This window comes from Pelodiscus sinensis, chromosome 10 (genome assembly GCF_049634645.1).
Source record: "Pelodiscus sinensis isolate JC-2024 chromosome 10, ASM4963464v1, whole genome shotgun sequence".
Lineage (NCBI taxonomy): Eukaryota > Metazoa > Chordata > Testudines > Trionychidae > Pelodiscus > Pelodiscus sinensis.
The window spans coordinates 32,970,939-32,983,991 of NC_134720.1; the positions used below are offsets into that span (position 1 = coordinate 32,970,939).

The window sequence follows — 13,053 nt, forward strand, 5'->3', positions numbered from 1 at the left end:
AGCAACAGAGAAGTGAAGTTGCAGAAAGCTATTTACATTCCTAAGTTTCCTACTTTAGTAATAGTTCATATTCTTCTCTTTAGGTTGTGTCCAGATTGGGATCTTTGGCAGGTTGGGAGAGATGTTTGAAACACATTAAAGGGTTTAAAAAGGTATCAAAGTAACAGTTAATATGAACATTGTGGTAAACAATTTTTGCCTATAACTTGAGTTCATATAAAAGACACACCAAATAATACAACAGTGTTTTAAAGGTTTAATGTTTATTTCCCCAAGACAGCCTAGCCTGCACTCTACTTAGTTAAATTTCACAAGCTAGTTTTCTGCTGCTTCTAGTTTTAAACTTTAACCATGTTTCTGATGACAAGGAATGCTGTAAAAATACTCTAGTCCAACAAAGAGTTATGATCACAAAATAATCTTTATCCATTCTACAGTGTTTCAGAATTGCCAGTTGATTTTAAAACACAAGGTAGATATAGATGCTAATGGTGACTAATCTGGTATGTTTTATTATAGCAAACTGTTGTTCATGCAACACTTGTGCTCAAAGGGGAAGGCACAGCATTTCCTACAATGAGCCACCTTATAAAGAGTTCTCCTTTTTGTATAAATTTGTAATGTCACCTTTAATTTAGTGTGCAGAACCTCAAAACTGAGGCATTACTCCAATTATAAAAACACTTGCATGCTTTTTATGCAAGTTTTAAAAATACAAAAGTTTTCTCTCTAAAGTGGCTCAAAATAGATTGTTCATGGCTGCCTACATCTAAGTTAAAAAGAGTCTAAAACAATTGGACAGATTAGGCATATTATTAAAGGTGTTCAAACCAGGACTTGGATTTGTACATCTATTCACACCTCTTCTTCAGTTTTTAATTCAGCAGTACATATGCACCAAATTTCTTTTTTAGAAGTTTCCATATCATTTTCATAGAAAACAAAGTTTGAAAACAAGTAACATTGAACAGCACGGTATTCTACCACAAAGGAAACATTTGGTTACAGGACTCAACAAAATCTAAAAATGAACTATGCTGTAGATTACCACATGCAAAGAGATCATTATGTTATCTTTGAAAATGAAAAGGATGATTTTATTACCACATTTTACTGTTGTCTACTATTATGGCAACTTGTGTACTGCAACAGTGTCTGTTTGGAGGGAACTGTATGATTTTTTCATGCAAAAATCTACACAAATTTGTTTCGACGATATGGAAAGCTTTTCATAACATCGAACATTCATCTGGTGCAAATGCACAGGGAAGCCTTCCTGAAAATTCTGACTTTACAAGCAACTAAAAATAAGCCATACAGGAAAGAAATTAAAAATAACTAAAATAAACGGGGGGAGAAAAAAAGAAAAAAAAACCAGGCTGCAGGAGTAAACCAGAGTCTGCTGCTAAACCGGTCTTTATTTGTGTGTCCAGTGTAAATTAACACTTATGAACTCATTTTGATAATTTACTAGGTTTATTATCAGCCCCCTGAAGGCGAATCAAGCTTGCATGCGTTCACATACAGCATCACAACCATACTCTCGTACACACGCCACTCCAGGACTAGGAGTCTGCTTCATGAGTGAAGAGCCCCAGGTTTGAAACATGAGCCTGGCTCCATAGCTGAGTCCAGACATTCATTCAATGTTGTCCATTCACACGGTGCTTCGTAGCAAGGCCTGGGCTCATTCTCCTTGGACTTATATGGGCATCCTATTCTCTTTTAGGCTTACAAAGCTTGATGATAATAGTACTGCATTTCCCCCCCAATTGCTCTAGTAAGTCATTGTTCCTTCTCAGGCACTGAAGATCTTTGACCTGTAGCCCTTTTCTTTGAACAATCTAAATAAGCATTCAGTGAAGTTTTTCATTACATTTTGCCACTCATTCTCACTCGCACCCACTCGCCATCTTGACTTCATTTGGGCTTTTCTGTGATTCCAAATGAAATCTTCACATTTTCTTTCCCGATTTAATGCAGCAGCGGATCCCATGAGCCAAGATTGATGGGTCAAACCATTTTTTTTATTCAGTGCTGCATTGTACCTAACCACCAAAATATCACTCTAAAACTGGAACCCTTCTGCTGGTACATTGGCAGATGAATTGAAACCAAATGTTCCACTTTGTATTGCCTCTGGAACAAGGCTAGGATCTTCATCAATCTATAAAAGAAAAAAAATATATACCATTGAAAATACAAGACAAAACAGTAGTTGAAACAAGTTTTACACCACAGGATGATTCAAATGGTTGCTTAAATAAAGCTCAACTGTGTAAAAAGAACACAAAGATGTTGATTTAGCCTATTTGTGGCAGCCTGACATCCACCACAGAGACCACAATCAGAAATACTATATTTACATGTCTCTCACCCCCCAAAGTGCTTTATGAATTGAAATATGAATTATAAACTGAATGACAGGGAGGTTTAAACATGGCAATTGTCTAACGGAATGTAGCAACAATACTCTGACAAGAGGAGTCGAAATTGAGGGGGCAGCCCAGATAGACAGACCTTCTAGTTCTGCTTCAGATACTGCACTAAAAATAGCAACATGAACATTACAGCACAAGTGACAGAACATATCTGAATACTTCTACCCAGCAGTGCCTTTGACACGTTTGAAGTTATAAAGCTGTTTTAGTATGTCTGTGTTTAAGCTAGTATTACTTTGGATGTCCAAATGAATCTGGATGTAACAATGTTCATGTACTAGTTTGTTTTATTAGGTGGTGTGGCAAAGCTCCAGCCATGCCCTGTGGGTCCTGCACTTTGAGACAGCTAGTGTATGCCTCAGAGACTTGCTGTGACCCTCCACACTGCTGCCTATCTTTTCTAGAGGCCAGAGTCACAGCTTACTGAGCCACTCTCATCATTAGCTAAGGCAAAAGATTGGGGAGAAAACGCCTCCGTAATCCTGGCCTCCCTTTGCAGGAACAGACTTTTAAGTGGTGGGGGGAAATCAAGGCCCTCCCACTACTCCCGGTTCTGGCCCACAGACTATCGGCAACAGCAGCAACTTACAGGATTTTTACTGTAGCCCCAATACAACAGCTTTTTTCCTGACCCACTTTCCCAAACTCTCCCCTAGTATTTTGTTCCTGGTACTCAAGTGAATATTGCTTGCTTCAGCATACTCTTTCCTTTCACAGCAATACACTTCCTCCTTTCAGTCCTTCACTCTTCTCCTTCCCCCTCCCTTACCTTAGGGGAAACCTCTGAAAGTAGCCCAGCAGGCCTGAATTGGCTGAAGATGCCTTATTAGCCTGTTACTTTGGGCAAGCTCTTCATTAGCCTCAGGTGCCTGGATTACATGGTAGCAGTCTCTGGCAGTTTAATCTGGAAAATGCTTTTCTGTTATGCAGCTCTTGGTATGTCTATCCACCAAACTATTGTAGCCAGCCGCCCTGGGTCTATCACAGTGGGTATCAGACATTTTATAGACTCTATTCTTTAATTTTAAGCCTGTGATTTCACTTTTGCTGCATTTAAATAGAGATTTTGATGTCATCAAGCCTGTTGATTAGGTGTTAGAGTGGTTTTTCTTGCTATCAACATTAATGTCTTTTTACTCTTTTATTGATAAAAGAAAATAATTTCAGTGCAATATTTTGTTTTAGAGCAAAATTATCTCTGCAGATAATACTGCAGCTTTGGAAGTATGTTCTTTGGTAGAAGAATAATAGAACTGCACAACCTGACACCATATTACTCAGACAATACAAATAATGCTATGAAACATGTACAGATTTAAGAGAAGTTGCAATTATCTCCTTAACCATGTTTATAAGCAAAAATTAAATATGACTGAAAGCAGAATGGATTTCACTGCTACAGGTTTGAGTATCTGAAATCCAGGATTCTCTGATCTGACAAAAGAGCCCCAGCAGCCAGGAGTCGGCTGGGAGCCCATCTGGACTGGCAGCAATGGGCCGGTGGCAGGGCAGGAAGTCCTGGCTGGGGCCCGCTGCAGCAGAGCTGGAGCCCAAGCCCGGTTACAGTGGGCAGAGCCTAGCAACAGCTGTGCCAGGATCTGAAGTGGAGCAGGCAGCAGGGAATGGTGGAGGACTGGGTCCCCTGATTCGGCAAATTCCTTTGTTCAGGATTGGTCAGATCCTAAGGGTACTGGACCAGGGAGGTCCAACCTGTACTATATACTTACATCATCTGAAGAGAAGAACTGATCAATGATCTCATAAGCCAGTTTGTAGATGTCTTCATTTTCATGATTTTGTAGTTGTTCAATTTTCTCCAGCCCTTTGAGAAATATTTAGAGATGGAATTGAATGATGCATTAAAATACAGTATAATCTCATTTATCTGAAACTCTAATGTTCTTTGCATTAACTGAACAGGAGTCCAGAGCCAGAAGTAGGCAATCTCTCGTGGCCAGTAGATGGCATTGCTACATTGCACTTTCCCATTCTCTGAATTTTTGATAATTTGATCTGACCTTTGTTTCAATTAGATTCCATAAACAGACTCCTGCTGTATTACATTGGACAGTCAAGCACAACCTGCTCCATGCATGTCATGAAACCTCAGCTACGATTTTTATTTTTAAAAATTCTGGGAACAATACAATTAAAACCCTATGTATTCTCAGTTCACTGTATAAAGTAAAGAAAACACACTTTTGCACTACAAGCCTTCAGTATCTCTATAATACCAATATTTATGATTTCATTAATTTACAGCCTTGGAGATTAGACACATTTTCCTCTCATGTCACTGTAAAGCCTGAAAAATTCCCCTCCAGCTAAAAAGTTTCTATTGGTGCCCACATTGTGCTAGGACCTGTAAAGATAAAGGAATATTGATCAAGACAAAGTGAATAATCTGCTGCTTTTCATTAAAGTTATCTGGACACTCCAAACAAGAATTTCCTTATCACATGACTGCATCCAAAAGACCTGATGATAATATTAGTTCTAAATTAAATTATTTTTATGCGCTATAAAGGTTGAACCTCTCTAGTCCAGCACACTCTGGTCAGGCAACATCCTTGGTCCATCATGATTTTAAGTAGCTATGGTCCCATAAAGTTTGTTTACAGACATCTTGGTCTCAACCTGCTGTGCTGTAATATACCTCTAATTTACACCTAAATGTCTTCTAAAAGCCCAGTAAGCAGTGAAAGTGTTGGTAAGGCTGCTAGACTATACTGACCTCCCATGGTTCTGCAAGTTTTCTGGTTCAAACCAGTCAGGTCCTAAGAGTGCCAAATTAAAGAGATTCAACCTATACTATAAATAAGTTGTATTACTATTTAAAATGATCAAAGTAAAGTCTGCAAAATGATTTAATTTCAACAGATAATACTCAAACTTCACTTTATCCATCTTAACTATAAAGACACCTCAAATTACCAATGGGCACAAAAAACCTTTTAAAATGAGTCACTGGGATGAACTGGACACAGTATTTTCTAGTTACATTAGAATGAAATTAATCTACATAGAAGATCATCAGTTCTGTAGCGTACACCTTATTTCACTGGAAATCCTGCAGGGGACAAATGGCTTTAAGGTGAAAAGTATCAGAGGGGCAGAAGAGTTAGTATGTTTCTACAAAAACAGCGAGGAGTCCATAGCACCGCAGGCTACATCTCCACTTCCCCCCTCAGTAACTCTCTCCTCTATGCTTTTTTTTTGGTCAATAACTTCTCCCCGTCCCTGCTTTTTTCCCCCCTTAAACAAAAAATCCTTGGTGTTCCTAAAAAAATAAAAATTGTTTGGTGTTTCTTGGTCTTAAAAAGTATAAGAAACACTGTTCTAGAGTCCTTGAAGATGTGAAGTATCTTATCCATCTTCTCAGAGAAGAGCAACAGTCCTTCAAAGGGGAGTTCCTCAATAGTTTGTTGGGCCTCTTACAGGAGGCATGAAACCTGAAGCCATGATCTCCTCCTCACAGTGATACCCATGGCCATGACATATGTGGCTACATCAGCTGTGTCCAGGACTGATTGTAGAGATGCCCTGGAAATAAGTTTGCCCTCTCTCCACCATAGCCAAAAATTCAGCCTGAGAATCTGGTGGCAGTAGCTCGACACTGATGATGTTGTATCTTAGGAATACCTATTTACTGTGGCCTGCTGGTTTGAAATATGGAGCTGCAAACCTTCGGTGGAATAAACTTTTGACTACTGAGATTGAGATGCTTTGATTATTTTGGGGGAAGGGACCTTGGAAGCCCTGTTGTTATCATTGGTTCACTGCATCAACCACCAGTGAGTCAGGAAGGTGGGTATGCAGGTGTTCATAGCCATGGAGATGGCATAAAATAAAGTCTCCATTTCTTTTGGATGTGGGAGATACAGAGGCCAGGGTTTGCCATAGTGTTGTTAGCGATAAGATGATCTTTGTTAATGGAAGGGCAACGTGAGTAAGATCCAACCATGGGGTTGACATCTTCAGTCACACCATTAGTCTATATGCCAAGGCCCTGGGAAACTCTCCTTGGGAGCTGTTGGAGGATCCTGTTGTCTTCCAGGGCAGGGGTTGTGGCCGTGCTTGCTACCACTTCATCAGGGGATGACAATGATGTTCCCACAAGGAGTGGTTACTCCCTGTCATTCACTCCCAAAGAGTCTCGGGGTGGAGTTCTTGAGGCAGGACCTCTGCCACTGGAAAGTGACCTGTCAACACCCATGGAGCACAGAATGGAGTTGACTCAACTTGGTCTGACTGCATCCTCCGTGTTGATGCAACAATCAGTGCTGGAGCCACATTTGGTGCTGTGCCCAATGCACCTTTTGCCGGTAGCAGGCTCACCGGTGCCATGGGCCCCATCAATGGTGCTGAAGTTGTCGATGTCAGTGCAGATGCCAGCACTGGTGCCCGGGGCTGATGATGCTGGTGCCGTTGGTGTTGCAGGGGGAACAAAGGAGGCTGAAGCTATGACATTGCCCTGGGAGTGGGAAACCTAACTCTGGCAGAAGGCTCGTGGTGTTCAAAATGGCCACTGAGTCATGAGTTTCCGCAGTATTAGATGAGAACAGTGATCCCGCCTTTAAATGATTATAGCCTTTTCCTGCTTCTGTTCCTGCTGGACTAGTAGGAGTTGGGACTCCGAGCACCATGGAAGAGTCGTATGCCTGTGCACCAATGGTCAAGACTAGGGCTTCACAAATGCCGAAGCAGCACCGTAACTCAGCATTAGGGAATGTGCCATCATTGCTGACTTGTCATGGGATGGTGGGCAGAGACCATTCACTTTTGTAACTCTCATGGGGAGGAGAATGGTGCCATGAGGTACTTGAGCTCCTGCACCACTCAGAATGCCTCCGTGTCAAAGGGAATTGCAGTTCCCTCCTCTGAAGTGGCAATGAAAGAGGTTTGCAGACTGTACTACCAGTGGTAGCTGACACACATGATCATGTTGAGATGGGCTTGCCTTGATGTGGCCCTGCTCAGGTGTATCACTTTTTTACTTCCTATGCCCAAAGGTGGATAAGCAATCCCTGTCCTGACTTCTTTTTCTGAGGCACTGGTGATTGAGACTGGCACCTGCAAGTTGCTGGAGGGGGGAGAAGGGGGTGTCTCACAACATGGTGTCATATCTTGTCTTCGCTTGTCATCAGGGCAGCTAACCGCACCGAGGCACTCTGCACCGAAGAGTAGGTGCTTGGCACTGGGTCTGAAGACCCATGTTCTTACTTATCGAAGGGCTGCTTCCATCAGAATCACCTTCAGATGCTTGGCTCTATCCTTTAAAGTCCTCGGTCTAACTACACTGCTATTAACTATATCTACAACTATTAACAATGGTAATAAGAACAGCTAATTGCTAGTGGACTTGTGAAGACAAACACAGGAACATTACACCTAACCATCACTGGTGGTAGGAAGCAATTGGGAGGAGGCAGACGAGCAGGGCTCTATATTGGCACCACGAAGGCACCATTCCAGGCAGCACCCAGGTCAACCTTATGGCTAGCTGCTAGGGGGAAAAAAAAAAAAAAATCTTCCAGCTACCATGGATGTGCGCACACACAACTAACTGAAATGCACATGAACAAACATTCAAAGAACTGCTGACATCTGTTGGGATATTCTATAGTCATGAAGAAGTATTTTGGGCACTTTTCTCATGTGACCCCTTCTGATGGGGTTTGAAACACTGCTCCGATACGCAAAAACTTAAGTCATGCCTCCCGATCTCTAAGTGGTGTTTGAAACTTTTAGACAAGACATGTCACTGATGTGGGATTCTCTTAAGCATTTAAGGCAGGGTAAATGTAAGGTTGCTGACTAGGGATGTAAAATCCTGTTTAATTGTATAACCAGTTAAACAATGCCAGTTAACAGATTAAACGACGGGGCAGGCAGGATGGGGAGGGTGGATGGGCTGGAGTGCCCCAACCTACGGTGGGTCAGGAGCTGCTCCAGCCCCTACAGGTAAACTGGTCAATCATTCCTATTGCTGACTAGAACAGGCTTTGCACAAGTCCTGTAGGACTTAATCCAGGTGAGCAAGGTATCATTCCACTACTAGTACTGAAAGAGGACAAAAGGTCAAAAGGAAACCTGACCATAAAACCATCAGAAATGGACTAAAACTTATTATACCTAACAATAAACAAAGAAGAGAGAGACAAGTACTTGAATTAATCAAGTCTATCTTTGCACCAAATATCACTGGAGGTAAGATGGAACTGGATGGGGACAGCTCCACACTTACACCAACATGAAATGGCACTTATCTGCGGAGAGTGCTTGAACCTCCCCAATAGGTACTACTGGGGGGGACCTCTAATATCTGCATTGGGCATGCACACACCGACAATACATATGATGAAGCAATTACTCAAAAACAAACTTCAGAAAACCAGAAAATAGTTATTCCGTCTAAAGACATATGCACTCTTCCTTTTTACTTTATAGGAAAGGAGTTACTTTAAGCTGCCCTACAGTAAAATACTTAGCCTATACTTCTGACAGAGTATCACCTCTGGTGAAAAATTAATAACTTTACACTTACTCACAGGAAACAACTAAATGTACACTATTCCTTACCCACCAGAAAACCCAGACTATTTTCATATTTCACCTGACTATTGATAATTCCTGTGTCAACTTCCCCCCACTCCCTACCACCTTGATGCTTGGGTGTGGCCTGGAGCCCAAAGCCCTTGGCCTCCATGCTGGGAAGGGTCCCCAAGCCCCAACATCTAAACTGCAATTTTTAGCCCTATAGCCCAAGCCTTAGTCAGCTGGCCTTGACCCACTGCATCCATGCCCTGGGGGCTTTAATTCCAGGACAAATGTACCTTAAGACAACCTTTTGAAATAAAATGATGCAGCTAGCTCCTCAGGGTTCACATTCTCCCCTTTCCTCTACTCATAGAGGAAGTGAATACCAAGTTTGATCTCTTTATATGACAATCACAGCTCTATGAGGCTTCCCAAACTAATCCCCATCTCCTCAGCTCACAAAAAAATTCTTAACTCACCTGTCCCACCTATTGCCTCCACTGTTAAACTATTCAACTACAGATGTTAAATATCAGTTAACTGAAGTGTCAAGTAACCTCATGAATTCTTATGGGTTACTCGACTATTCTATAGTCCCAGGGGCAGGGCCAGCAGCCTGTGTGATTTGGCCCCACTCCCAAGGAGTCCCTTCCCCTGCACGCTGCTGCCTCTGTAGAGTGGAGTTCCAGGCAGGAGCTCGTCTGTGAGGGGAGCCAGTTTAAAAACCAGCTCCCCTCACAGACCAGGTGCTTGTTGCCTGTGCTGCTGCTGTCTTTGTATCAGAGGCAGCAGCACGGAGTAGCAGCAGCCCCTATCTGGGGGTGAATTGAGCAAGGCTGCCTGTCCGCCTGGCTCCTAATTCGCTTTAAATGCAGAGCTGCAGTGAGGGTAGGTCCTGGACCCATCACAAGCCAGGACTGAGCTGGGCTTCTGGCCAGCCTACTAAAAAATTTACTGGTGAGGGCGGGGGAAAATGCGTGTAGCCTATAGCATTAACCAATAAGCTTGTGTTTATTGGTTAATCAACTAGACTATTACATCCCTATTACGAACTGAATTCAACTGCAGTGTATGAGGATAATTCCCATTGGCTATTCCTAGCTTCAGGGAACCAGACCATGTATCCGATGGAATTGTTCCTGATTAGATGCATGTGCTTACATTTTCTCTAGAATACATTTGCTCCTATTTAGTTTAATCTACTTACATTTGTAGACAAACCCTTAATTGCCAAATAATGCCAGATAAGGCCTGAGGTAAGTATGATTAGTACTTTTCTAGGCTTTTTCCTTACTAAACAGGTAGTAAATCAAAGAAGACACTGCAGAGAGTTTTATGTTGCCTTAGAAAAGTCATAGTTAAATCACTCAATCAAAACTGAGATTCTGGGTTTAATGATCAGCTCTGTCACAGACTTCCTGAGTGGCTTTGGGCAAGTCACTCCGTGCCTCAGCTCTCTGACAGTAAAAGCTTCCCAGGGATTTGGGGAAAATAAACTGATTAACAGTTCAGGTGAACAGACACTCTACATGACAAGTGCTCTCAGCAAAAAATATGCTAATGAGGGATTCATTTGCATGAGTCACAATCCCATTTGCATATTTTCTGCCAATCTATTTTTGCGCTATGGGTTTTCGCACAAAAATAAGCAGTGTGGACTTTTTCTTCACAAAAGCCCCTTTCTCCACTGGATTGGTATACCACCTTTTTGGGGGGATAAGGATCTAGCAGAAAAAGAGGTTTTTGCACAAAAAGAAAACGTCCACACTACTTGTTATTGCTCAAAACCCCCTAGCGCAAAAATGGATCGGCAGAAAATATGCAAGTGAGATCGCGACTCATGCAAATGAGTCCATTAGCATATTTTTTTGCCGAGAGAACTCGTAGTGTAGACGTAACATTAGTGACTTAGACAATTAGTCTGTACAGTAATTCCTCATTGAACACGTGCCTGCTTAACACGTTTTCACACTAGCACAATTTTTTTTTTTTTAAAGGAAACTTTTTTTAATTATACGACCATCCCCGGAATAACACCATTTCCCCAGCTGGCCCATTGCCAGCGGCTGTGCGGGGCTTCCCCTGCCTGCCTGCAAAGTGGCGGAGGGTTTGCCGCTTGCCATGCCGTTCCCCAGCGACCCCCCCTTGACGGACGCAGTGCTGGTCCCAGAAGTCCCATCACAGGGGCATACTCCCACCCTCCCCCTTCCCTTCCCCAGAACCAAACACCTCCCCCTCCCTGCTGTAACTCAGTCCCTTTTCTCCCCCAACAGTGTCCCAATCCCATCAGACACCACCACTTGAAACTCAACCCTCACCTTTTCCATTATTTTCAATGGGAAAACTGACCCTGCATAACATGTTTTCACTTAACACGATCATTTTCTGGAACATATCTATAGTGTTAAATGAGGAATTACTGTACTGCAGAATACATCCAATATGTATTTATCCATCTAGCATATATACAGACATAGCCAAATATATAAAAAGATCAAGAGTTTCTGAGAATTTAACATATAACATAGTTCCCTCAAATACCTCTCACTTTAGTTTGTTCCCTCCTGAACTTCATTCACACAGTATTATACATTCATGCACTTTGTATTTCTCATTTCAAAGAGCATCTCTTTACCTCAATAAATTTAGCTGCAATGTAGAAGGTTTTTCACAGAACGCATAGTGGTAATGGTAACCAAATTAAACCTTTAATATTAAAATGGCTTCTTTTCCTGAAAGAACTCCAACTGGCCGGTGGAAGTTTAAAAAACATACTTCAATGCCGTTAAGTTACCACTTAATATTTTGTTTTTAAAAGTATCTGGACATAATTTGATCAAGTCTAATTACTTTTTCAGGCTGTGAGGTAAAGACACCTTATGTACTACAGCAAAATAATTTGAAATAAAAATTGGAAAACTTCAGTCCCATAACCCACTTTTCACTATATTTTCTAGTTAGGTCAGATGAACTATGTTTATTCAATTTATGATTACTTCAAATAGAGAAGTTTAAGTTAAAATATCTCAAATCACTGAGCAAGTGAACTTGAGATTTGATGCACTTAAAAAGACAAAGATGCAACAAACAGCAAAGTCTGACTATATTTGCGGTTAATGTCCAAACCATTAGTAATAATAATGGTAACACCAACTAGTTATCCAAAAAAACCCATACCTCCACATTCTTCTATAAGATTGGCTATGGTCTCTGCTTCATCTTCAGCCATTTTTAATATATTACTTAGTCCATCCAGCACTACTTGTACAACTTGAGCATCTTTTACTGTCAACAAGTTGCAAAAAGGAGGAATTACATTTTGTTGAATTAGATATGCCACCTAGGAAAGAAAGCAATATACATAAGTTAAAATGTAAAGGTGAACACCGGCAACACAAAAAAACCTGTTTAATAGAGATGAGACGGAAAGACTATACTAAATAAGAAAAAAAATTTATTCAAAGTATGTACTGAACAGTACAAGAAAGCCGTTTCCCTTAGTACTACAGTTATTACACTATGAAGTATTATAGAATTGGAGTTCCTCTGAGATGTGTGGTCCCTATGGCTACGTCTAGACTGGCCCCTTCTCCGGAAGAGGCATGCAAAGCAGGCAAGTCAGAATAGGGAAATCCGCGGGGGATTTAAATATCCCCCGCAGGATTTAAATAAACATGGCTGCCGCTTTTTTTCCAGGCTTGGGGAAAAGCTGGAAAAGAGCATCTAGATTGGGGCGGTCCTCCGGAATAAAGCCCTTTTCCGGAGGATCTCTTATTCTTGCAAGTAGGAATAAGAGATCCTCCAGAAAAGGGCTTTATTCCAGAGGATCGCACCAGTCTAGACGCTCTTTTCCGGCTTTTCCCCAAGCCGGGAAAAAAGCGGCGGCCATGTTTATTTAAATCCCACAGGGGATATTTAAATCCCCCACGGATTTCCCTATTCTGACTTGCCTGCTTTGCATGCCTCTTCCGGAGAAGGGGCCAGTCTAGACGTAGCCTATCTGTATTCCACTTCCAGGTACAAACATGCTCCATGTGCCCTGGGTTAGAGGATTTTGAAAGCAGTGTCTGTT

The 13,053-nt window shown here is 41.7% G+C and overlaps 1 protein-coding gene across 1 annotated transcript in view; it reads right to left on the minus strand.

Annotated features, from left to right (window-relative positions):
* Positions 1-242: 242 nt before the first annotated feature.
* The window catches only part of KPNA4 (karyopherin subunit alpha 4), a 54,829-nt gene continuing 42,018 nt past the window's right edge, over positions 243-13,053 (minus strand). Inside the window, exons 15-17 of the mRNA XM_006123437.4 lie at positions 12,159-12,321; positions 4,169-4,263; positions 243-2,167 (exon numbers count right to left, since the gene is read on the minus strand). Coding sequence (XP_006123499.1) covers positions 2,069-2,167; positions 4,169-4,263; positions 12,159-12,321 — 357 coding nt within the window. The 3' untranslated portion in view covers positions 243-2,068. The remainder of the gene's footprint in view (positions 2,168-4,168; positions 4,264-12,158; positions 12,322-13,053) is intronic.